Source organism: Globicephala melas, chromosome 4 (assembly GCF_963455315.2).
Source record: "Globicephala melas chromosome 4, mGloMel1.2, whole genome shotgun sequence".
Classification (NCBI taxonomy): Eukaryota; Metazoa; Chordata; class Mammalia; order Artiodactyla; family Delphinidae; genus Globicephala; species Globicephala melas.
In genome coordinates this window covers 8184084-8211537 of record NC_083317.1, presented here as the reverse complement: position 1 = coordinate 8211537, position 27454 = coordinate 8184084, and the positions used below count along the sequence as shown (strand labels likewise).

Here is a 27454-nt window from a genome sequence, read left to right as displayed (position 1 = left end):
CTCCAGCTTAAGTGATTTTTCCCTTCTAGGAGTTACAAGAGCAGTTACTATGGAATTAACATTTCAGTAACAATGCATCTTCTTTTCTTCTTAATGGGGATTGTTATTTAATTGGTGAAGTGACTGTCTTTTCTTCCCATCTGATTGTAAACTACCTGAGAACAGGAACTACACCTGTATCTCTTCTATATCTACTATAGGACTAAATGATAATCATCATTATAATTTATCTTTATAATAATTTTATAGCATACATAGAGAAACATCATCAGTAGCTTCTTTTTTTTGGCTTACCTGTTTATAGTTAGACTCACATACAGTGTTGCCTCCTTTGCTTTCTTATTCCAATTTACATTTTTAAAAAATGTTTTACTTTCAAGCTTGTAGATTTTTATGTACAGATTTCAGGAACAAATACTTTTGTATTCACAGGTCAGCCTCCAAAATATAAAGGAAAACAAAAATCCCGAAACAATGAATTGGAGAAGTTCAGGTATGTTTATTAATGTAAGGGTTTTTTGTTTGTTTGTTTTGTTTCGTTTCTGTAATGCCCTCCTCCCAAGAAAAAAGAAAAAAGAAAATTAAATCTCTTTCTAGTAGTAGCTGCCTTTACACATGTCTACTATGATAAGTAGTAAAAAAATCCCTTTCAAATAGCACAGCATGTCTTTATTAGGAGAGGGTCATTTTTGACTAAAGGAGTATTAATCCTGGATGTTAATACTGATTTCTGAAAGTCATATAATACAAGATATATCAGTATTAATTTCTTAAAATTCCAAAATACAGGCTCATAAGAGGAAAAAAGATTCAGATAAGTATAAAGTGAAAACTTAGTCTCCTTCCCTGTTTGCTTTATTTCCCCTCTCTCTGACTCCCTTCTCTAGTGCCTTGCTTTAGAAACTTGCTGTTAGCAATTTCTTGGCCGTCTGGGAACTTAACTTTGCATACACTGGTGTGGCTATCTGTATATTCATAGGCAAGGATTTACTAATGAACCGACCACTTACAAAATTCGTTCTACCAAACATCCCCCCCAAATTAGCAGTAGGAACTCTTGCCACCAATCTTTAGAGTTAACCCCCATTAGCTACAAAGATATAAATTGATTGCAAAGTGAAATTGTAAATCTTATAACAGATACAGAAATTCATGAAATCAATGAAAGTGGTGCTGGAGAAACTGCAAAGCCATTTTTGCCACAGTTCCACTAGTTTTCAGTTTTCTCTTCATTTCTTAAGGCTGATTCCTTGATAGGTGCTTAAAGGAGAATGATTTGAATATCAAAGCACTAAGATAAATTAGTAAAGCCCTATTTTTAAAAAATGACCGTTTTTTGATGGTGCCTCAAAAGTTAAATACAAAGCAAGGCCATAGTGCCTTTTGTTGTTCTGTTATTTGTTAGAAAAGTCCTGAGTCTTCCTCCTTGCCCCCCTTCCCTCATCATAACAGGAAGCCAAAACCCAATACATGCTCATTCTTTGAATGCACAGTTATAACTTTAACTTGTTGTGTTAAAGATAAATTTATTTTCCTGATATTTTGTTTCTGTTTTCAAACTGAATGCTCTTCTTGATTATGTCTACTTCATGAGGTTATTTAACAGTTAAATGGGACAACCACATAAAATACTTAGAGCAACAGAACATGGTAAATGCTCAATACACTTGAACTATCATTATTATTATTATTATTATTTTTTTTTTTTTTTTGCGGTACGCGGGCCTCTCACTGTTGTGGCTTCTCCCGTTGCGGAGCACAGGCTCCGGACGCGCAGCCTCAGCAACCATGGCTCACGGGCCCAGCCGCTCTGTGGCATGTGGGATCTTCCCGGACCGGGGCACGAACCCGTGTCCCCTGCATCGGCAGGCGGACTCTCAACCACTGCGCCACCAGGGAAGCCCTGAACTATCATTATTGTTAACACTATAGTTTTCATTGTTGTTGGAACTATTCTGGCCTACAGCTTGCTTTTATCTCTTTCAAAATGCCTTGACTACCTTTCCATATCAGACCATGGAGATCTACATCCTTCATTTTCATGGCTGCAGGATATTTCCTAGTATAGATGTGTGTGAAGGAGAAATTTCTAGAGTGGAACTGCTGTCAAAGGGGATGTGTAATTTTAACTTTGATAGATACTGCCAAATTCTCCTTTCAAAAAATGAGCAGTGTTCACACTCCTACTAAGCTGTGAGAGGGTGTGGTATAGTAAAGATATTTATATATTCGGTCTATGTCCCCAGTTCCTGGCACAGGGCTCCTAGGACCCTTGGAATTTCCTGAATGATGAGAGAGTCTTTCGTTATTTATAATGAGCCCCTTCCTCTCTACTTGAGTTTATACTAATAAAGTGACCCAAGGTTGGGTCCCTACCTTCAGGATTGAGGCTGGTCACCAGAAAAATAAAGTGTGTGGTTGGTTGGAACTTTACAGCCCCACCCCTGATCTTTGGGGAGAAGAAGGGAACAAGAAATGGAGTTTAGTCACCAGTGTCCAGTAATTAAATCATTGATGCCTGTGTAATGAAACGCCAGTAAGAACCTCTAAACATAGGGGCCCAGGGAGCTTCTGGTTGGTGGCTACATCGAGATGCTGGGGAGATGGTGCACTCTGGGACTGTGTGAAAGCTCTGAGGCACCCCCTTCCCCTACACCTTCCCATGCATCTTTTCCACTGAGCTGCTCCTGACTTACATCCTTTACAGTAAACTGGTAATGGTAAGTAAAGCGCTTTCCTGAGTTCTGTGAGTTGTCCTAGGGAATAGTTGAACCCAAGGGGTAGTCACGGGAAGCCCTGAATTTGTAGTCGGCAGGGCAGAAGTAGGGGTAGCCTGGGTACCCCATTGTGGCTGAAGTGAGGGCAGTCTTGTGGGACTGAGCCTTTAACCTGTGGGGCCTGAGTTCTTAACTCCAGAGTTGGTGTCAGAATTGAATTGTTGGACACTCAGTTGGTGTTGGAGAATCGGTGTGGAAAAATGACAGGTATGTGGTGTCAGAAACCCTCACATATGGTGTCAGAAAACACCACCTGGAGTACCTGAATCTTCCTTACCCTCACCAGCATTAGGGGTCAGACTTTCTGAAAAGGTTATATCTTATTAACAAATTTTCATATGAGATGGATCATCTTTGCAGTGTTTTGGGACACATTTCTTGTTTTATGACTTTGTTGTTACTCATGACTTTAGATTTGTAATAACTTTAGGTAATCAGTGTAAGTCCACCAATTTCTTTCTTTCGTTTTTTTTTAAAGCTGTTCTTTTATAACATCTGAATAATCAGTTCATCTGGTCCCCTTTCCCCAGTAAATTTATAGGGATTTTTATTGGATTTAGAAATTAATTTGGAGAGAATTGGCATCTTGGTAATGTTTCTATTTAGGAACTTGTGACTCCCTATTTACTAAGTTTAAAATGACCTTCAGTAAATATTTTTTTATTTATATAATAAGCAGGATTGTTTTATTTTAAAATAATTCAAAACAGTGCTTTTCTCTTTTAGTTCTGGTTCACAAGGGAGTTTACCAGTAGATTTGAAAAACATCTTGGAGAAACAGTTTTCTAAATCCTCCAGAGCTGCACACCAGGTAAAGGCAAAGGCTTTTCTAATGGAAAAGCAAACTCTTTGAACATAACATTTTTCACATGAATTAAGTCTAATTGTGTACATCTCTAAAGTTTTTTTTTAATAATTTTTGTTATGAACATAAAATTTAATAGATGATTGCTAAGAAACCAAACCGTCACTAATTTAGGTTTTAACTTGGTAAGTGTGTGAACCAGAGATTTAACTAATGGTTAATACTGAATACAAAATTGTTTGTTTCCCATAGATTTAAATGGAAGAAGCAAGTCTTCCCAAAGTGTTAACTTTTAAGTTAAATATTTTAAGAAGGTTTAAATCATTTTAAAAGGTTTAAGCACCTGCGGTTTTATTACATCTACTATAGAACCATTAAAGAGCAGACTTTTTATTCTTTGAATGATTTATCATATAACTTTCTATATAAAACTCTGTAGTATTTGGTAAGTAATGAAAAATGTACATTAAGGGGGAAGAGATGAATAGGCACAGCACAGAGGATTTTTAGGGCTGTGAAAATCCTCTGTATGATAGTATAAATGATAGATAGATACAGTCATTATACATTTGTCCAAACCTATGGAATGTACAACACAAAGAGTGAACCATAGGGTTCATAGGTAAACTATGGACTTTGGGTGATTATGATGTGTCAGTGTAGGTTAATCCTTGGTTAAATAAAAAAAAAAAGCACCCCACCCCACGTATGTATATTGGGTTGGCCAAAAGTTTCGTTTTTTTTTAATTAATTTATTTTTTTGGCTGCGTTGGGTCTTCGTTGCTGCGTGTGGGCTTTCTCTATTTGCGGCCAGCGGGGGCTGCTCTTCGTTGTGGTGCTCAGGCTTCTCATTGCAGTGGCTTCTGTTGCTGGGGAGCATGGGCTCTAGGCTTGCAGGCTTCAGTAGTTGAGGCTCATGAGCTCAGTAGTTGTGGCTCACGGGCTCTAGAGCGCAGGCTCAGTAGTTGTGGCGCATTGACTTAGTTTCGCGGCATGTGGGATTTTCCTGGACCAGGGCTCGAACCCAGGTCCCCTGCATTGGCAGGCGGCTTCTTAACCACTACACCACCAGGGAAGTCCCTCATTTGGTTTTTTATGTAAGATGGCTCTAGTAACACTTAGTTGTCTTTAACTCCATTCGAAACAGTTTTGATTGTATGTGACAGCTGTCATATCAGTGTGCATTTAAAAAAAAACTTTTCAAAATTGGTGAATTTTTGTGTAATCATTTTAATATTGAAGATGGAAGAGAACAATATTTTCAACATATTACACTTTATTATTTCAAGAAAGGTAAAAACGCAACTAAAACGCAAAAAAGATTTGTGTAGTGTATGGCGAAGGTGCTGTGACTGATTGAACATGTCAAAAGTGGTTTACGAAGTTTCATGCTGGAGGTTTCTCGTTGGATGATGCTCCATGGTTGGGTAGACCAGTTGAAGTTGATAGCCATCAAATTAAGACATTAATTGAGAACAGTCAGCGTTATACCACATGGGAGATAGTCGATATACTGAAAATATCCAGATCAAGCGTTGAAAATCATTTGCACCGGCTTGGTTATTTTCATCTCTTTGATGTTTGGATTCCACATAAGTTAAGCAAAAAACACCTCTTGACCATATTTCCGCATATGATTTTCTACTAAAACGTAATGAAAACATTCTGTTTTTAAAACAAATTGTGATTGGCAATGAAAAGTGGATGCTATACAGTAATGTGGAATGGAAGAGATCATGGGGCAAGCGAAATGAACCACCACCAACCACACCAAAGGCTGGTCTTCCTCCCAAGAAGGTGGTGATGTGCATATGGTAGAATTGGAAGGTAGTCCTCTATTATGAGCTCCTTCTGGAAAACCAAACGATTAATTCCAACAAGTACTGCTCCCAGTTAGACCAACTGAAAGCAGCACTCCATGAAAAGTGTCCAGAATTAGTCAACAGGAAGTGCGTAATCTTCCATCAAGATAACGCAAGACCGCATGTTTCTTTGATGACCAGGCAAAAACTGTTAGCTTGGCTGGGAAGTTCTGATTCATCTGCCATATACACCAGACATTGCACTTTTGGATTTCCATTTACTTTGGTCTTTACAAATTTCTCTTAATGGAAAAAATTTCAAATCCCTGGAAGACTGTAAAAGGCACCTGGAACAGTTCTTTGCTCAAAAAGATAAAAAGTTTTGGGAAGATGGAATTATGAAGTTGCCTGAAAAATGGCAGAAGGTAGTGGAATAAAATGGTGAATGTGTTGTTCAATAAAATTTGTGGTGAAAATGAAAAATGTCTTTTATTTTTACTTAAAAACTGAAGGAACTTTTTTTTTTTTTTTGCCGTACGTGGGCCTCTCACTGTTGTGTCTCCCGCTGTGGCGCACAGGCTCTGGACGCGCAGGCTCAGCGGCCATGGCTCACGGGCCCAGCCACTCCGCAGCATGCGGAATCTTCCCAGACCGGGGCACAAACCCGTGTCCCCTGCCTCGGCAGGCGGACTCTCAACCACTGCGCCACCAGGGAAGCCCCCTGAAGGAACTTTTTTGCCAACCCAATATACCATCCTGAGGAGTGATTTTGATGATGGGGGAAGCTATTCATGTAAGGGGCAAAGGAGTATATGGAAATCTCTGTACTTCCCTCTCAATAAAAAAATGCAAGGGGTACAACTTTGATATTACTTTGAAGGAAATTTATCAAGCTAAATGTATGTATTAAAGGAATAAAGACTTTTAGATTAGTGATGCATTCATTCCAAGAGCAGGGAAAAAAAACCCAAAGAAAGTAGAAGGAAATTACAAAGTAGAAAATAGTGAAGGAGATTGGTTCAAGGTAGTGGAGTAGAAGGACGTGCTCTCACTCCCTCTTGCGAGAACACCGGAATCACAACTAACTGCTGAACAATCATTGATGGGAAGACACTGAAACTCACCAAAAAAGATATCCCACATCCAAAGACAAAGGAGAAGCGACAGTGAGATGGTAGGAAGGGTGCCATCACAATAAAATCAAATCCCACAACTGCTGGGTGGGTGACTCACAGACTGGAGAACACTAATACCACAGAAGTCCACCACCTGGAGCCCCACATCAAGCTTCCCAACCTGGGGGTCCGGCGACGGGAGGAGGAATTCCTAGAGAATCAGACTTTGAAGCCTAGTGGGATTTGATTACAGGACTTCGACAGGACTGGGGGAAACAGAGATCCACTCTTGGAGGGCACACACAAAGTAGTGTGCGCATCGGGACCCGGGGGAAGGAGCAGTGACCCCATAGGAGACTGAACCAGACCTACCCGCTGGTGTTGGAGGGTCTCCTGCAGAGGCGGGGGGTGGCTGTGGCTCACCGTGGGGACAAGGACACTGGCAGCAGAAGTTCTGGGAAGTACTCCTTGGCGTGAGCCCTCCCAGAGTCCTCCATTAGCCCCACCAAAGAGCCTGGGTAGGCTCCAGTGTTGTGTCACCTCAGGCCAAACAACCAACAGGGAGGAAACCCAGCCCCACCCATCAGCAGACAAGAGGATTAAAGTTTTACTGAGCTCTGCCCACCAGAGCAACACTCAGCTCTACCCACCACCAGTCCCTCCCATCAGGAAACTTGCACAAGCCTCTTAGATAGCCTTATCCAAGAAAGGGCAGACAGCAGAAGCAAGAACTACAATCCTGCAGCCTGTGGAAGAACAACCACATTCACAGAAAGACAGACAAGATGAAAAGGCAGAGGGCTACGTACCAGATGAAGAAACAAGATAAAACCCCAGGAAAATAAATAAATGAAGTGGAGACAGGCAACCTTCCAGAAAAAGAATTCAGAATAATGATAGTGAAGATGATCCAGAATCTCGGAAAAAGAATGGAGGCAAAGATTGAGAAGATGCAAGAAATGTTTAACAAAGACTTAGAAGAAGAATTAAAGAACAAACAAACAGAGATGAACAATACGATAACTGAAATGAAAACTACACTAGAAGGAATCAGTAGCAGAATAACTGAGGCAGAAGAACAGATAAGTGACCTGGAAGACAGAATGGTGTAATTCACTGCTGTGGAACAGAATAAAGAAAAAAGAATGAGAAGAAATGAAGACATCCTAAGAGACCTCTGGGACAACATTAAGCGCAACAACATTCGCATTATAGGGGTTCCAGAAGAAGAAGAGAGAGAGAAAGGACCCAAGAAAATATTTGAAGAGATTATAGTTGAAAACTTTCCGAACATGGGAAAGGAAATAGCCACCCAAGTCCAGGAAGTGCAGAGAGTCCCATACAGGTTAAAGCCAAGGAGAAACACACCAAGATACATAGTAATCAAACTGGCAAAAATTAAAGACAAAGAAAAATTATTGAAAGCAGCAAGGGAAAAATGACAAATATCATACAAGGGAACTCTCATAAGGTTAACAGCTGATTTCTCAGCAGAAATTCTACAAGCCACAAGGGAGTGGCATGACACATTTAAAGTGATGAAAGGGAAGAACCTACAACCAAGATTACTCTACCTGGCAAGGATCTCATTCTGATTCAATGGAGAAATCAAAAGCTTTCCAGACAAGCAAAAGCTGAGAGAATTCAGCACCACCACACAAGCTCTACAACAAATGCTAAAGGAACTTCTCTAAGTGGGAAACACAAGAGAAGAAAAGGACCTACAAAAACAAACCCAAAACAATTAAGAAAATGGTAATAGGAACATACATATCGAGAATTACCTTAAACATGAATGGATTAAATGCTCCAACCAAAAGACACAGGCTTGCTGAATGGACTCAAAAAGAAGACCCATATATATGCTGTCTACAGGAGACCTACTTCAGACCTAGGGACACATACAGCCTGAAAGTGAGGGGATGGAAAAAGATATTCCATGCAAATGGGAATAAAACAAAGCTGGAGTAGCAATACTCATATCAGATAAAATAGACTTCAAAATAAAGAATGTTACAAGAGACAAGGAAGGACACTACATAATGATCAAGGGATCAATCCAGGAAGAAGATATAACAATTATAAATATATATGCACCCAACATAGGTACACCACAATACATGAGGCAACTGCCAACAGCTATAAAAGAGGAAATCGACAGTAACACAATAATAGTGGGGGACTTTAACACCTCACTTACACCAATGGACAGATCATCCAAACAAAAGATTAGTAAGGAAACACAAGCTTTAAATTACACAGTAGACCAGAGAGACTTAATTGATATTTATAACACATTCCATCCAAAAACAGCAGATTACACTTTCTTCTCAAGTGCGCATGGAACATTCTCCAGGATAGATCTTGGGTCACAAATCAAGCCTCATTAAATTTAAGGAAACTGAAATCATATCAAGCATCTTTTCTGACCACAACACTCTGAGATTAGAAATCAGTTACAGGGAAAATAAAAGTAAAAAGCACAAACACATGGAGGCTAAACACTATGTTACTAAATAACCAAGAGATCACTGAAGAAATCAAAGACGAAATCAAAAAATACTTAGAGATAAATGACAGTGAAAACACGATGATCCAAAACCTATGGGATGCAGCAAAAGCAGTTCTAAGAGGCAAGTTTATAGCAATACAATCCTACCTTAAGAAACAGGAAACATCTCAAATAAACAACCTAACCTTGCACCTAAAGCAATTAGAAAAAGAAGAACAAAAAAACCCCAAAGTTAGCAGAAGGATTGAAATCATAAAGATCAGATCAGAAATAAATAACAAAGAAATGAACGAAACAATAGCAATGATCAGTAAAACTAAAAGCTGGTTCTTTGAGAAGATAAACCAAATTGATAAACCATTAGCCAGACTCATCAAGAAAAAAAGGGAGAAGACTCAAATCAATAGAATTAGAAATGAAAAAGAAGTAACAACTGACACTGCAGAAATACAAAGGATCATGAGAGATTACTACAAGCAACTCTATGCCAATAAAATGGACAACCTGGAAGAAATGGACAAATTCTTAGAAATGCACAACTTGCCGAGACTGAACCAGGAAGAAATAGAAAATATAAACAGACCAATCACAAGCACTGAAATTGAGACTGTGATTAAAAATCTTCCAACAAACAAAAGCCCAGGACCAGATGGCTTCACAGGTGAATTCTATCAAACATTTAGAGAAGAGCCAATACCTATCCTTCTCAAACTCTTCTAAAATATAACAGAAGGAGGAACACTCCCAAACTCATTCTACAAGGCCACCATCACCCTGATACCAAAACCAGACAAAGATGTCACAAAGAAAGAAAACTACAGGCCAATATCACTGATGAACATAGATGCAAAAATGCTCAACAAAATACTAGGAAACAGAATCCAACAGCACATTAAAAGGATCATACACTGTGATCAAGTTTGGTTTATTCCAGGAATGCAAGGATTCTTCAATATATGCAAATCAATCAAGGTGATACACCATATTAACAAATTGAAGGAGAAAAACCATATGATCATCTCAATAGATGCAGAGAAAGCTTTTGACAAAATTCAACACCCATTTATGATAAAAACCCTACAGAAAGTAGGCATAGAGGGAACTTTCCTCAACATAATAAAGGCCACATATGACAAACCCACAGCCAACATAGTCCTCAATGGTGAAAAACTGAAACCGTTTCCACTAAGATCAGGAACAAGACAAGGTTGCCCACTCTCACCACTCTTATTCAACATAGTTTTGGAAGTTTTAGCCACAGTAATCAGAGAAGAAAAAGAAATAAAAGGAATCTAAATTGGAAAAGAAGAAGTAAAGCTGTCACTGTTTGCAGATGGCATGATACTATACATAGAGAATCCTAAAGATGGTACCAGAAAACTACTAGAGCTAATCAATGAATTTGGTGAAGTAGCAGGATACAAAATTAATGCACAGAAAACTCTGACATTCCTATACACTAATAATGAAAAATCTGAAAGTGAAATTAAGAAAACACTCTCATTTACCATTGCAACAAAAAGAATAAAATATCTAGGAATAAACCTACCTAAGGAGACAAAAAACCTGTATGCAGAAAATTATAAGACACTGATGAAAGAAATTAAAGATGATACAAATAGATGGAGAGATATACCATGTTCTTGGATTGGAAGAATCGACATTGTGAAAGTGACTCTACTATCCAAAGCAATCTATAGATTCAATGTAATCCCTGTCAAACTACCACTGGCATTTTTCACAGAACTAGAACAAAAAATTTCACAATTTGTATGGAAACACAAAAGACCCTGAATAGCCAAAGCAATCTTGAGAATGAATAATGGAGCTGGAGGAATCAGGCTCCCTGACTTCAGACTATACTACAAAACTACAGCAATCAAGACAATATGGTACTGGCACAAAGACAGAAATATAGATCAATGGAACAGGATAGAAAACCCAGAGATAAACCTATGCACATATGGTCACCTTATCTTTGATAAAGGAGGCAAGAATATAGAAAAGACAGCATCTTTAATAAGTGGTGCTGGGAGAACTGGACAGGTACATTTAAAAGTATGAAATTAGAACACTCCCTAACACCATACACAAAAATAAACTCAAAATGGATTAAAGACCTAAATGTAAGGCCAGACACTATCAAACTCTTAGAGGAAAACATAGGCAGAACACTCTATGACATAAATCAATAAAAACAAAAATAAACAAATGGGACCTAATGAAAGTTAAAAGCTTTTGCACAGCAAAGGAAACCATAAACAAGACCAAAAGACAAGCCTCATAATGGGAGAAAATATTTGCAAATGAAGTAACTGACAAAGGATTAATCTCCAAAATTTACCACCAACTCATGCAGCTCAATAACAAAAAACAAACAACCCAATCCAAAAATGGGCAGAAGAGCTAAATAGACATTTCTCCAAAGAAGATATACAGATTGCTAGCAAACACATGAAAGAATGCTCAACATCATTAATCATTAGAGAAATGCAAATCAGAACTGCAGTGAGATATCGTCTCATACCGGTCAGAATGACCATCATCAAAAATTCTAGAAACAATAAATGCTGGAGAGGGTGTGGAGAAAAGGGAACCCTCTTGCACTGTTGGTGGGAATGCAAATTGATACAGCCACTATGGAGAACAGTATGGAGGTTCCTTAAAAAACTAAAAATAGAATTACCATATGACCCAGCAATCCCACTACTGGGCATATACCCTGAGAAAACCATAATTCAAAAAGACATATGCACCCCAATGTTCATTGCAGCCCTATTTACAATAGCCAGGACATGGAAGCAGCCAAAGTGTCCATTAACTGATGAATGGATAAAGAAGATGTGGCACATATATACAATCGGATCTTACTCAGCCATAAAAAGAAAGGAAGTTGAGTTACTTTTAGTGAGGTGGATGGACCCAGAGTCTGTCATACAGAGTGAAGTAAGTCAGAAAGAGAAAAACAAATACCATATGCTAACACATATATATGGAATCTAAGAAAAAAAAAAAGGTCATGAAGAACCTAGGGGTAAGACGGGAATAAAGACACAGACCTACTAGAGAATGGACTTGAGGATATGGGGATGGGGAAGGGTAAGCTGTGACAAAGTGAGAGAGTGGCATGAACATATATACACTACCAAACGTAAAATAGATAGCTAGTGGGAAGGAGCCACATAGCACAGGGAGAGAAGCTTGGTGGTTTTTGACCACCTAGAGGGGTGGGATAGGGAGGGTGGGAGGGTGGGAGACTCAAGAGGGAAGAGCTATGGGAACATACGTGTATGTATAACTGATTCACTTTGTTAGCAGAAACTAACACACCATTGTAAAGTAATTATACTCCAATAAAGATGTTAAAAAAAAAAGATCAGAGCAGAAATAAATGGAAACAACGAAAACAGTAGCAAAGATCAATAAAACTAAAAGATGGTTCTTTGAGAAGATAAACAAAATTGATAAACCGTTAGCCAGACTCATCAAGAAAAAGAGGGAGAGGACTCAAATCATTAAAATTAGAAATGAAAAAGGAGAAGTTACAACAGACACCGCAGAAATGCAAAGCGTTCTAAGAGACTACTACAACCAACTTCATGCCAATAAAACGGACAACCTGGAAGAAATGGACCAATATTTAGAAAAGCATCACCTTCCAACACTGAACCAGGAAGAAATAGAAAATATGGACAGACCAATCACAAGTAATGAAATTGAAACTGTGATTAAAAATCTTTCAACAAACAAAAGACCAGGAGCAGATGGCTTCACAGGTGAATTCTATCAAACATTTAGAGAACAGCTAACACCCACCCTTCTCAAACTCTTCCAAAAAATTGCAGAGGAAGGAACACTCCCATACTCATTCTATGAGGCCACCATCTCCCTGATATGAAAACCAGACAAAGATACTACAAAAAAAGAGAATTACAGACCAAGAGCACTGATGAATATAGATGCAAAAATCCTCAACAAAATACTAGCAAACAGAATCCAACAACACATTAAAAGGATCATACACCATGATCAAGTAGGATTTATCCCAGAGATGGAAGGATTTTTCAGTATATGCAAATCAATCAAGGTGATACACCATATTAACAAACTGAAGGATAAAAACCATATGATCATCTCAATAGATGCAGAGAAAGCTTTTGACAAAATTCAACACCCATTTATGATAAAAACTCTCCCGAAAGTGGGCATAGAGAGAACCTACCTCAACATAATAAAGGCCATATATGACAAACCCACAGCAAACACCACTCACAATGGTGAAAAACTGAAAGCATTTCCTCTAAGATAGGAACAAGACAAGGATGTCCACTCTCGCCACTGTTATTCAACATAGTTTTGGAAGTCCTAGCCACGGCAATCAGAGAAGAAAAAAAATAAAAGGAATACAAATTGGAAAAGGAGAAGTAAAGCTCACTGTTTGCAGATGGCATGATACTATAAATAGAGAATCCTAAAGATGCCACCAGAAAACTATTAGAGCTAATCAATGAATTTGGTAAAGTTGCAGGATACAAAATTAATGCACAGAAATCTCTTGCATTCCTATACACTAATGATGAACAATCTGAAAGAGAAATTAAGGAAATACTCCCATTTACCAGTGCAACAAAAAGAATAAAATACCTAGGAATAAACCTACCTGGGGAGACAGAAGACCTGTATGCAGAAAACTGTAAGACGCTGATGAAATAAATATGATACAAACAGATGGAGAGATATACCATGTTCTTGGACTGGAAGAATCAGTATTGTGAAAATGACTACACTACCCAAAGCAATCCGCAGATTCAATGCAATCCCTATCAAATTACCAATGGCATTATTTTACAGAACTAGAACAAAAAATCTTAAAATTTGTATGGAGACACAAAAGGCCCCGAATAGCCAAAGCAGTCTTGAGCGAAAAAATCGGAGCTGGAGGAACCAGTCTCCCTGACTTTAGACCAAACTACAAAGTTACAGTAATCAAGACAATATCGTACTGGCACAAAAACAGAAATGTAGATCAATGGAACACGATGGAAAGCCCAGAGATAAACCCATGCACCTATGGTTAACTAATGTATGACAAAAGAGGCAAGGATATACAGTGCAGAAAAGACAGTCTCTTCAATAAGTGGTTCTGGGAGAACTGGTCAGCTACCTGTAAAAGAATGAAATTAGAACACTCCCTTACACCATACACAAAAATAAACTCAAAATGGATTAGAGACATACATGTAAGACCGGATACTATAAAACTCTTAGAGGAAAACATAGGAAGAACACTCTATGACATAAACCACAGCAAGATCTTTTTTGATCCACCTCCTAGAGTATTGGAAAGAAAAAAAAATAAACAAATGGGACTTAATGAAACTTAAAAGTTTTTGCACAGCAAAGCAAAGTACAAACAAGACGAAAAGACAACCCTCAGAATGGGAGAAAACATTTACAAACAAATCAGTGGACAAAGGAGTAATCTCCAAAATATATAAATGGCTCATGCAGCTCCATTTTAAAAAAACAAACAGCCCAATCCAAAAATGAGCAGAAGACCTGAATCGACATTTCTCCAGAGAAGACGTATATAGATGGCCAAGAAGCACATGAAAAGCTGCTCAACATCACTAATTTTTAGAGAAATGCACGTCAAAACTACAATGAGGTATCACCTCACACCAGTTAGAATGGGCATCATCAGAAAATCTACAAACAGCAAATGCTGGAGAGGGTGTGGAGAAAAGGGAACCCTCTTGCACCATTGGTGGGAATGTAAATTGGTACAGCCACTATGGAGAAACAGTATGGAGGTTCCTTAAAAAACTAAAAATAGAATTACCATATGACCCAGCCATCCTACTACTGGGCATATATATACCCTGAGAAAACCATAATTCAAAAAGACACATGCACCCCAATGTTCATTGCAGCACTATTTACAATAGCCAGGACATGGAAGCAACCTAAATGCCCGTCGTCAGTTGGGTGGATAAAGAAGATGTCGTACATATATACAATGCAATATTACTCAGCCATGAAAAGGAAGGAAATTGGGTCATTTGTAGAAACGTGGATGGATCTAGAGATTGTCATACAGAGTGAAGTAAGTCAGAAAGAGAAAAACAAATATCGTATATTAATGCATATTTGTGGAACCTAGAAAAATGATACAGATGAACCAGTTTGCAGGGCAGAAATTGAGACACAGATGTAGAGAACAAACGTATGTACACCAAGCGGGGAAAGTGGCGGGGATGGGGGTGGTGTGATGAATTGGGAGATTGGGATTGACATATATACGCTAATATGTATAAAATGGATAACTAATTAGAACCTGCTATATAAAAAAATATAATAAAATTCCGGAAAAAAAGAAAATAATGAAAATGGAACAACTTGTAAAGAAGAATCCACAAAGCTAAAAGTTGATTCTTTAACAATATAAATAAAATTTACATATCAGTATGGAAACTGATTAAGAAAGGAAGAAAAGAAGACACAATAAAACAATTTCAAGAATGAAAAAGGAAACTTCCCTGGTGGGCCAGTCACTAAGACTCTGGGCTCCCAATGCAGGGGGCCCGGGTTCAGTCCCTGGTCAGGGAACTAGATCCCACATGCCGCAACTAAGACCCAGCGCCGCCAAATAAATAAATATTTTTAAAAAAAGAATGAAAAAGGATACATTACTACAGACGCTTCAGTATTACAAATACTATATCAAAATACTATTATGACCAACATTATACCACGAAATTTGAAAACGTATGTAGATGAAATGAACAAATTCCTAGAACAATCCAGCTTATAAAAACTGACTCAAGAAGAAATAGAAACCTGTACAGAATCCAGAATTTATAGAACCATGGCTAATCACTCTTCCAGTCATTGAATACCTGTAGACTGTGTATTGTCAGTGAAAGATTGTTTCTTTTGGTTAAATGTGGTTCATGTGAGTCTGCTCTGACACTTCAGTGCTTTATGTAAACACAGTTCTATTTCTTCTAAAATAAAATGTTGGATTTAAATTTTACCCCCCCCCAATGTATATTAACATGAAACACAACACTCATTTTAATATCTGGGTCATTTTAAGCTTCTGTTAACTATGTTAGGTATATATGACAGATAGCTTATTAAGGACTCTTGGAATGAAGCATGTTAAGCATTTTTAATCAGTTTCCTAATCGGTTTCAACAGCTTTCTAATTAGTTGCATAAAAGCATTTTTAGTATTTCTAACAGTTGGTGATTTTAAAATTGTCATCTTATATTGATTTTACTGATTCTAAAAACTGTGATGGGCTTACATTGTAACGACAGCCTGTAAAGACAAGAGTATTTAAATAAAAATGATGGTTATTTTTGAGCCTTGATTTGTTCATTTAACACACTTTACTTTAGGCCCCTGCATACGCTGAAGACTGGCATTGCCATTCAGCCCGCTCTCATGCAGCTTTCAGTACAGACCATTTGTTTGTACTGTTTTGAGAGAAATAATTTCCAATGGAAACATGAGGCAAATGGATTTGTTTTCTAGAATGAAAGAGATTAGAATGGAATCAGTACATCCAAGGCTGAATAATAAATAATAAACTAGTGTGTGTGGGGATAGCACATCGTCTTCTATAACTGTTAAAATTCTTATCTTAACATTAATATGGCGATCGTTGAACTTTTTAAATACTGTATAGCAAATACCAAGTTTACCTGAGAGCTGCTCTTTTCCATGTGTTTTCTGGGGGGAAAGTTCTCCTAAACTTTGATTCATTGGATGAAAAGCACTAGGCAGCTTTTATGTGTGACCAGACTGCTTTTCCCTCTGCGTTTTGTGCAGTGGGGTCTCCTTTTGGATCCTTATCATGAGGAACAGTGAGGAATGTCACGCAAATATTTGCATTTTCTGCTCCCTTGAACGGTGTACACATGTATGGCAAGGTGTGGGGAGATCTGGCTTAGCCTCCAGGCTTGTCTCTCCAGTCTTTATGGAACTTTTGTGGCCTATAGCTATTGCCATGTAACTAAAATCTGAATGCAAATTATAATGTATGTGCTCACGTATATTCAAATTGTAAAGTTCTTTTCTCGCTTTATTTCAGGGTACATTATAGCAGCTGTTTTCCTTATTCTCTTCTCTTTGCATGTAACCTAGTAATATCTCTCCCGATAATATTATCTAGTTATATTCAGGTACATGTTAGGCAGGAGTAGAGCTACAGATTGAAATAACCATTTCTTGCTGAGAATTTAGGTTTGTTCCAGGGCATGAGGGCAGTTGTTAAAATCTGGTAGTGACCAGGAAATTGATTGCTTGTTCTTATTTGTCTAATTGTTCAAGTCTCAGCCAAACAATTTACTTATTTAAATGATGGCTGATGTTCTCCATTTGAGCTGTTAAGACGTCCAAATACTGTCTGGTTAGCCTGGAAAAGTGAGTACAGCTTAGCACCGTGTAGTGTAAAGTGAACCCCCCTTCTTTGTCATGGGCAGCACTAGAAGTGTTGGGATCAAGATGGGGAAGCAGTACCTTTTAATTTCCACTTTAATCGTGCTGTGCTGAGAAAGGAGTATAATCCATACGGGGTAGCTTTGGGTATTTACATATTTTATGATCAGTTATAAAGTATAACTGCCCAATGATGACCGTTGGCATCTTAAGTTTTAGACTAAGCATGTGTAGCTCTGGTTTACTGAAAAAGAATTTCTTTTTTGCAGGATTTTGCTAATATAATGAAAATGCTGAGAAGCTTAATCCAGGATGGTTACACGGCTTTGTTGGAGCAGCGCTGCCGCAGTGCTGCCCAGGCCTTCACAGAGTTGCTCAATGGTTTAGATCCTCAAAAAATAAAGGTGAACTTGCCTCCTGGTAACTTGTTTACCAGTGCTAATGCGTTTCAGATGAATGTAGAAGGGAACCAACACTTTGACTTCATTGTACTAATGTATCGTCTTGCTGAGATCAGGTGAATTTACTCCAGGTTGTGAGAAGCAGATAATGCTCTGATTCAGCCTTTATGGTTGCAGTCGGTATAGAAGCCAGGTTTAGACTCTCTCCTTGCACTATAGCTGGTGTTCATTAGAACTCTTGGCTTTTTATCTCATTAGAGCACTAAGTCGAGAATTTGGACTCACTTTAGTCACATCTTTTCATCCACAAAGAAAGTATTAGCTGGGTAAATATGCAAGGTTGTAAGAGAGCAAATACCTTAGTCTGTTACTCATTCCATTAATATGCAAAAGAATATGACATCAGTTATTCTGTTATGAACCATGCCTTCAAGGAACTCTGAGACAGTGATTCTGTGTTTTAGATACTTGATAGCAAGATAACTGCATATCTTTGCAAAATGTATTTTCTAATTTTGTTTGGTCTTTGTCCCACAGTGATTAGTAAGATATTTTTATACTCTTACTGTTGCGGCTAACAAGTTAGCATGATGCAAATTGGGCAGAATTATGTTCAGATGTTTAACTGGAACATTTTTATTGACAGCAACTGAACCTGGCCATGATTAACTACGTCTTAGTAGTCTATGGACTTGCCATTTCACTCCTTGGAATAGGACAACCTGAGGTAAGATTTGTAACAGAGATAATAAACAATTAAAATATGTCATTAATTTTAGAAGGTATGTTAAAATAGTTTTTCCACTTCGGCGTATTTCCTTCTGGGTACTTTTTTTTGCTTTTCCAGTTTTATTGAGATACAATGGACAGTATAAGTTTAAGGTGTACAGCATAATGATTTGACTTATGTATATCATTAAATGATTATCACAGTAGTTTAATGAGCACTGCCTGTGTACTTTCTTGATAATTTTTTCTGAAATAACTAAATTTAATTTAGTTTGTGATTCTTTTTGAAAAGAAAATTTAGTTTGTGTTTCCGTTAGAAAAAAGTTATGCCAGACTACCAGTGGGAATCTACCTTTTATTTGTATAAAAAGTAAAGGACCTGGTATATCATGATAAATTTTGGAAACATGTTGAGGTAAAAAGGCAAGTTGGAGAATGTAGTAACATCGTGATACCACTTATGTGCAAATTGGAAAACTTACAGGACAATAGTATATATTGTTCATGGCTATCTGTGAATCTTGAAAAAGTAAAAAAAAAACATGGACTAGCCCTACATCAAATTTAATATAATGGTTTCATTTAGTGATAGAAGAAAGGAATGGGACTTGGAAGGTTAAAAAAGGAGAGTTCAACTTTGTGTCATGCCTTTTTATTTTTTAAATCATAAAAAGAATGCTAATGTTAATAGCTCTTAGTTCTGTATAGTAAGTACCTGGGTGTTTTATCTTCTAGAGTTCAGGCTTCCCATAACCACATGCAGTCAGTGTATGGGTGTCAGCACACATGGTTTCCATTACTCATGGTCTTTCAGTGCTCTCCTGGAAAGCTTACTCACCTGCACTGCTCAGCATTATACTTTGCTTTCCATGGCTTCGAGTTTTTGATAAAGGTTGAAATGGCTCTAGAATTACCTCAGGAATAATATATCCTTTCTACCAACTTGGGCCCCAAGCTTCCTAGGCTAGATGAGGCTTAACCCTAATTGCTCCCTAATAAGGATCAGGTTGTTTTATGTTCCACTGTCTGAGTGGTCCACAGAGCGTGAGGTTCATTTTCCTTGTGACATGCTGTTGGTCATTTTTTAAAATTTATTTGTTTTTATTTTTGGCTGTATTGGGTCTTCGTTGCTGTGCGCGGGCTTTCTCTAGTTGTGGTGAGCAGGGGCTACTCTTCGTTGCAGTGCGCGGGATTCTCATTGTCGTGGCTTCTCTTGTTGCGGAGCACGGGCTCTAGGCGCACGGGCTTCAGTAGTTGTGGCACGTGGGCTCAGTAGTTGTGGCTCGCTGTCTCTAGAGCACAGGCTCAGTAGTTGTGGTGTATGGGCTTAGTTGCTCTGTGGCATGTGGGATCTTCCCGGACCAGGGTTCAAACCCGTGTCCCCTGTGTTGGCAGGCGGATTCTTAACCACTGACCACCAGGGAAGCCCCTTTCTTGTTCTTTTTTTTTTTAACTTTTTTTTTTTTGGCGGTATGCGGGCCTCTCACTGTTGTGGCCTCTCCTGTTGCGGAGCACAGGCTCCGGACGTGCAGGTTCAGCGGCCATGGCTCATGGGCCCAGCCGCTCCGCGACATGTGGGATCTTCCCGGACCGTGGCACAAACCCGTGTCCCCTGCATCGGCAGGCGGACTCTCAACCACTGCGCCACCGGGGAAGCCCCCCTTTCTTGTTCTTGATGTGACAGATAAATGTCTTTCATTAGGGAATCTCTAACTCTATTTTCTAGTAGATTGTTGGAGACAGGACTGTATGATCTCCATTCTTCTATTCTTGGCAGAGTAAGCTTCTTACCATGTTTGCCTTACCGGAACTGACGAAATAGTTTATTACATTTTTTATTTACTTTGATTTACTTTTGATTAAAAAAAAAAAACTAAATAGGTACGATAGAACTTGGACATTTAAGAGAATTTCATCATTCAGAGTGTCCCCAGAAGGAAGTTATATTCACTCCAGAACAGTCCTTGCTGAAACATTTTTGGCATGCCTCTTTCGGAGCTGGCCTCAAAGCTTCTTCTTAACTCCATTTTGTAGTGACATTTCCTTTTTCACCCACAGTGGAGTGGCCAGTATTGCTTGGAGCTAAGTGTCTTTTGGATTTTTTCCAAAACAATATTCATTCAAAGCCCAGAGGCTTCCACTGTTGAGAATATTCAAAAGAATGTACTCTAAGCTCTGTAAAGTTTACTAAAGAGCTGCTTTTAAGGCAGAGCATTCGTCTTCTGTCACAAAACATCGTGGCAACATCATTGGAATTCCTGTGATCCCAAGGGGGCAGCACTTACTAGGATGTATGTTATGGCGTGTTTGCATCCAAATCAGTCTCTTTTACCCTGAATGCACACCTTTTAGGGTTAGCCAGCACACGCTGTGACCTCTGTGTGTTAGGAAATGCTCATCTGGTTGGTTGTCTGATTTCAGTGCCAGCTTTTCATTCTGGAGCTGGATCATTTTGGTTGTGTCTCTTGAGTATCCATATGGTCAAAATTTATGTAATTATTAAGAAAATGAAGTACAGAATGTATAATTTTGCCATAGAAATTTTAGGATATACGGTTGTTTTTAATATTACACAAAAGGAATCAACTTTCAGGTAAAATCGGTTCCAGTATTTCTCTTTTTGTGTAAGTGATCACTGTTCTCATTGCTATTGAAGGAATTATCTGAAGCTGAAAACCAGTTTAAGAGGATGATTGAACACTACCCCAATGAGGGACTTGATTGCTTGGCTTACTGTGGAATTGGAAAAGTGTACTTGAAAAAAAACAGGTTAGTAGAAGCCACACTACTTTATGCCCTAGGCTGGTTACTCATTTCAAATCTAATGTGATGATGATCCTTTTTCTGGAGTTACTTTGGTATCTTCTCTGTGGCACACTATGATAATTGTGTTTACTTTAAGGACTGGCATTTGGATATTAATTATTAAAGTAAGGTCAATCACTTCAGTTCCCAGTGCTTTCTAATTTTGAATGTAATAGGAAAATCAATAATAGAGTAACTTGGACTTCCCTGGTGGCACAGTGGTTAAGAATCGGCCTGCCAATGCAGGGGATCCCTGGTCCAGGAAGATCCCACATGCCGTGGAGCAACTAAGCCCGTGTGCAACAACTACTGAAGCCTGTGCACCTAGAGCCCATGCTCTGCAACAAGAGAAGCCACCGCAGTGAGAAGCCCGTGCGCTGCAACGAAGAGTAGCCCCCACTCGCCGCAACTAGAGAAAGCCCATGTGCAGTAACGTTGACCCAAAAATAAATAAAAAATAAATTAAAAAAATAATAGAGTAATTTGACACAAAGGATTTTATGTTTTATCTTTTAGTATATGTCATTTATAAGTGGCGACTGAATTGGTATAAATTAATGCTTTACAAGTGTGATTATATAATATTTTGGTTAAATACCCATTTCCCCCAAAAAACTTGTATGAGGATTTTTTTTTTTAATTATTATTTATTGGCTGTGTTGGGCCTTCATTGCTGCGTGTGGGCTTTCTCTAGTTGTGGGGAGCAGGTGCTACTCTTCGTTGTGCTGTGTGGGCTTTTCAGAGCGCAGGCTCAGTAGTTGTGGTGCATGGGCTTAGTTGCTCCGCGGCATGTGGGATCCTCCGGGACCAGGGCTCAAACCTGTGTCCCCTGCATTGGCAGGCGGGTTCTTAACTACTGCGCCACCAGGGAAGTCGCTAATACGAAATTTATATATGTTCAAGGACATTATGAGTTAGAAACAAAAATCTCTCCTCTGAACCTATAGTTGAATTACAGCCAATATAGTGGTAGGTATGTTAGATTACTTTTATAAAGAAATAATTGTTGACTGATTGAATATCATTCATAACTTTTAATTATCCTTAAATTTGCATCTAACTGTTTAGAGGAAGTTTTATCAGACCATTGGCATTCTTGGGAACCCAATCTCAGGGGGTGCCTAGAACCTTCTTTAAAGATCTTTAAAGATTAAAGAAAGTTCTTTTACTTCCTGAAGCTACTGTCTGACCAGGTCACCTCTTTTAAGGATCAGGGGTAGTGAGGATTTAGCAGTCACCTCTAGGGTAATAAATGAAATTAATTCTAGCTTAGCATAAGTTGTTTGGGACACACCTGTTTAATGCAGTGGCCGCATGCGGATATCACAAGATCTGGGAACGTAACATAAATGTGTAGGAGGTTGTAGTAAATGAAGACGTGTTTGCCATTTTGAAAGTCACTTAAATTTTTTTAAAATTTATTTTATTCAAGTATAGTTGATTTACAATGTTGTGGAAACCCATTTAACTTTTAATTTCACAATAATATGGTTTGTGGTTCAGTGTCCAGTACGCTGGTTTTTTGCTGTTGCAGTGTGCAGTGTCTGGTTGAAAGTCCTGCTGTTTAATAACTGTCTTATGGTGGATGCTGGTCTAGCTTTTCTGCAGGTGAAGTTTTCTGTACCCAAAGGCAAAAATGACTTCTTTAATTGGGAAATCATTTCAAGATTGGAGAAAGCAGAGAACCCTCTATTTTCTAGTCTGAAGAGAAGAATAAAGACTGGGATAACCTTATGATCCAGTATTCTAGTATTCTTTTGTTGAACGGACTGTGGGACTCTATTGAGATTAATATTTAAACCATAAATTGGAAATGAAAGATTTCATATTTATAGTTAAAATAGTTTACATACACATTTGTTCTGTTAAAATAATTCACTGCTTTATAGTTGAAGATGTCCAGAATATACGATTTCTTTAAAAATTTTTCAGCAAATCGGTTTTACTATAGATGTTCTAAATGAGTCAAGTGAAAAAAATTTCCCTATTTATGATTAATTAGTTGAAGTGGAGCTTTGCTGTTGCTCTACAAGAATCTAATTAGATTAGTAAATGAAATAAAAATGGAACAACCATAATTTATTCAGTTTTCTGTTTTACTTGTTGAAAACTTAAAAAAAAAATTACAACTTTAAAAGGACTAGTGTGCACCTACCATAATAAAGCCAGTGTCCAGGTAGATTAGTGTTTAATTTATATTATCTTTGTAGCAAACAGTGATAATATCTTGGTTTTTTAAAGAACATATGGGTTACATTGAATATTTCTGTGTAGTGATTTGTCAAATGTACTCTTACCTAGTAAGCTTGAAATCTCTGTGCCTTGTTGTGGGGAATGAAAATTCATGTCACATCTTTAATACCTTCTTCATAATTATGACTTTAGATTTCTAGAAGCTCTTAATCATTTCGAGAAAGCAAGAACCTTGATCTGTCGTCTTCCTGGAGTGTTAACTTGGCCCACAAGTAATGTGGTTATTGAAGAGACTCAGCCAGGGAAAATAAAGGTAACCGTTTATTTCTCTAGAGAGCATCTTACTAACCATAAAAGCTCATCTGTGCTTCTGCGCTCTGACTCAGGTAGCAGAAGACAGGTAGGAGTACTCTGTCCTCCGCTCCTCCATGTGCGTTTCCCCTTGAAAGACTGGTGAGAATCACCAACGTTTATTGAATGTTTCCTGTGTGCCAGTCATACACCTTCCATTTATCATTACCTTTAACCCGTACAGCAACCCTATGTGATGAGCACTATGATTATTTGCATTTTACAGATGAGGAAGATTACATTTAGAGAGGTTAAGTGTTGAGCTCAAGGTTAAACAGCTAGGAAATGGTGGAGCTGGGACTTGAATCCAGGCATCCTGACCAGAATGTGCACTGATAAGCAGCATGGCGTACTGGTTGTACTTAGAGAAAGGTATAGCGTTGTTTTTTCATCATGGTTATTAATGGTACTTGAAGACTCTGAAAATATAAATTTAGTCTCATATCCAGAAGCGTAGGATTCTTTGCCAGTTCTAGAAAGACTAAAGTGTGTGAATTGACTAGGATAGGCCTTTACTTGTGATGAACCCTGGTATTTACTCAGAACTTGCTTTTGGCTGAAGCTTTTAAAAGCACAGGAATCAACTCTTACAACTCAGTAATAAAAAGACACTCTAATTAGAAGTAGCCAAAAGATCTGGATAGGTGTTTCTGCTAGCAAGTTGTATAAATAGACAATAAGCATGTAAAATGTGTTCAACAGTTAGCCATCAGAGAAATGCAAATTAAAATGAGATACTACTTCATACTCACTAGGGTGGCTGTAATCAAGAAGGCAGACAATAACAAGTGTTAGCAAGGATCTGGAGAAATCAGAACATCCATACATTGCTGTAAAGTGTAAAATGATGAAGCTGCTTTGGAAAACAGTCTGGCAGTTCCTCATAGGTTAAAGACAGAGTTACCATATGACCTAGCAGTTTCACTCCTAGGTATGTACAGAGACAGGAAAACATGTTCTCGCAAAAACTTGTACATGAATGTTCATAGCAGTATTATTCACAATAGTCAAAAAGTAGAAACAGCTCAAAGTGTCCGTCACCTGCTGAATGGTTAAATAAAATGTGGTATATCCATATAATTGAATATCAGTGACAGAAACCAGACATGAAAGGCCACATACTGTATGATTCTGTTCATCTGAAATCTCCAGAATAGGAAAATCTATATGTGAAGACAGGTAGTAGATTAGTGGGCTAGGGGGTTGAGGAAGGTTGGGGAGGGATTGCTAATGGGTATGGGGTTTCTTGCTGCATGGTGAAATGTTCTAATTTTAGGTTATCGTGATAGTTATACAACTCCGAATATACTAAAAAAACCACGGAACTGTACACTTTAAATGTGTAAATTGTATGGTATATGAATTATATCTCAACAAAGCTGGTATAAAAAATAAAACTAAACGTAGGGATTGTTGGATTTTCCTCTCTTTCTACTGGATTGGAGTGGAGGCACAGGAACTACTGATAACGGACAGCCAGCACTGGAAGCGTGGCATGAGTCTCGGGGGCTTCGGGGGCAGTGGTGTAATTCTCCAGGTGATGAACAGGCACGGGGGCAGGGGTTCAGGGAGGTAGATGGATGACAGTGGTGGGGTCCTAGGTGAAATGACATCGGGAAGGAGAACAGTAGAGCCCTAAGGGTTATTCTACCTCATTTGACTCCCTGTGAATGCTTGAAGGAGATTTCTAAAAGGTATGTAGTGTAAAATGAGGCCTGATGATTATAACACAGGATAAGATTTTGATTCAGAGTCTGAAATTTTGAAAATTTGTTGATTAGCCCTTTTTTTCCCATCTTTGTCTCTTGGCATGTCTCTGTATCAGCCTCTCTCTAGAAGGAACAACTTTTTTTTTTTTTTTTTTTTTTTTTTTTTGCGTTATGCGGGCCTCTCACTGTTGTGCCTCTTCCCGGACCGGGGCACAAACCCGTGTCCCCTGCATCGGCAGGCAGACTCTCAACCACTGCGCCACCAGGGAAGCTAGAAGGAAAAACTTTAAAAGTTGTATGTAGTTCTTGGCTAAAAGGCATTTGGTCCTTTCTGTGCTGAAAATATTTTGATGGCAAGAGGTTATTGAAATCACAAACATTTTATTGTTGAATTAGTGTTGTAGTCGTATCATTTTTGTTTATTTTTGTTTTAGATGCTGTTAGAGAAATTTATTGAAGAATGCAGGTTCCCTCCAGTGCCGGATGCCATTTGTTGCTATCAGAAGTGCCGTGGATATTCCAAAATCCAGATATACATAACTGATCCAGACTTTAAGGTACTAATGAGTGTGTACTAGGTCCTTAACTTGCTGAATTGTGCCTTAAAATGGATTCAGAACAAATTCTGTAACTGGAGACACTTGAGTACTGTGACTTGTCAGCAGTTTTATGTCCTCTTGTCCTCCCCATCCCCTGGACTTAAGTCTACATCATCTCACATGGGGGCCCAGAGCCACTGAAATAAACACCGAGGGCAGGGACGGTGACCTGAGAAGGCAGGTTAGCTGATTCCATTTCCCCTTTCTAGCCTATTTTTAGGAGCCCAGGGAACAAAGGGAGGCTAGTACCCCTGATTTGTTGCAATTCCAATTTCTTGTAAAATTTGAGTCCAAGAATCTGAAGGCCATTCTGATCATTGAATTAACTCCTAGAGACCTAAGTCTGAGACCAAGTCTGGCAATGAACTGAGTGAGTAAGACCCTGGGCTTTAGCTTATTCAAGAAGATAGAAGCTGCTCGCTGTCCCTGGTTAGTAGATCAGATGAGATAAAGTTTATAAAATATTTGGTATTGTAAAGGATAACGCAGCTGTAAATTGTGGAAATGAATATGTCAGTTAAGCTCAGTGTTTCCAGCACTAGGCAGTCTGGGGTACGGAAGTCTTACACTCCCCCAGGAGGAAATGTGGCATCTAGCTATGTCTGCCAGGTAAGTGCAGACAGCTCTCCATCTTAATATGTGTTGTGAGTGAGTGAGAGAGAGAGAGAATGTGTGTGTAGACATCTTTCAAAAGTGAGTTAAAAATTGTTTTAAACCGTAGGGTTTTATACGAATCAGCTGTTGCCAGTACTGTAAAATAGAATTCCACATGAACTGTTGGAAGAAGTTAAAAACAACAACATTTAATGATAAAATTGACAAGGTAAGGCTAACAAGATTATCTGGATTTTTCAGTATGCTTATTGTATGTTGATTTTTTTCCCCTAAAAATCTTTAGGAAAAGTCTTAAGAGGATATGAATTCCTCCCTGTGCATGAGACATAATTAGAAAATATTAAATTAAAAATTTAATGATAAAGTTAGAAAATCAGTTTTTGTTTTATAACGTATTTATTTTATTTTTGGCTGCATCGGGTCTTCGTTGCTGCACGTGGGCTTTTCTCTAGTTGCGGCGAGTGGAGGCTACTCTTCGTTGTGGTGCATGGGCTTCTCACTGCAGTGGCTTCTCTCGTTGCGGAGCACAGGCTCTAGGCGTGCGGGCTTCAGTAGTTGTGGCTCTTGGGCTCTAGAGCGCAGGCTTAGTAGTT

General features: G+C 38.5%; 1 protein-coding gene across 9 annotated transcripts in view; it reads left to right on the top strand.

Annotated features, from left to right (window-relative positions):
- Window positions 1-27454, top strand: part of TTC3 (tetratricopeptide repeat domain 3) — a 141224-nt gene that overhangs the window by 46727 nt on the left and 67043 nt on the right. For all 9 annotated transcript variants that reach the window (XM_030880884.2, XM_030880883.2, XM_060297804.1 and 6 more), the window contains 8 exons: window positions 433-493; window positions 3504-3588; window positions 17729-17863; window positions 18507-18587; window positions 21246-21358; window positions 23780-23900; window positions 26082-26204; window positions 26968-27069. In XM_030880884.2, the coding sequence (XP_030736744.2) occupies window positions 433-493; window positions 3504-3588; window positions 17729-17863; window positions 18507-18587; window positions 21246-21358; window positions 23780-23900; window positions 26082-26204; window positions 26968-27069 (821 nt within the window). The remainder of the gene's footprint in view (window positions 1-432; window positions 494-3503; window positions 3589-17728; window positions 17864-18506; window positions 18588-21245; window positions 21359-23779; window positions 23901-26081; window positions 26205-26967; window positions 27070-27454) is intronic.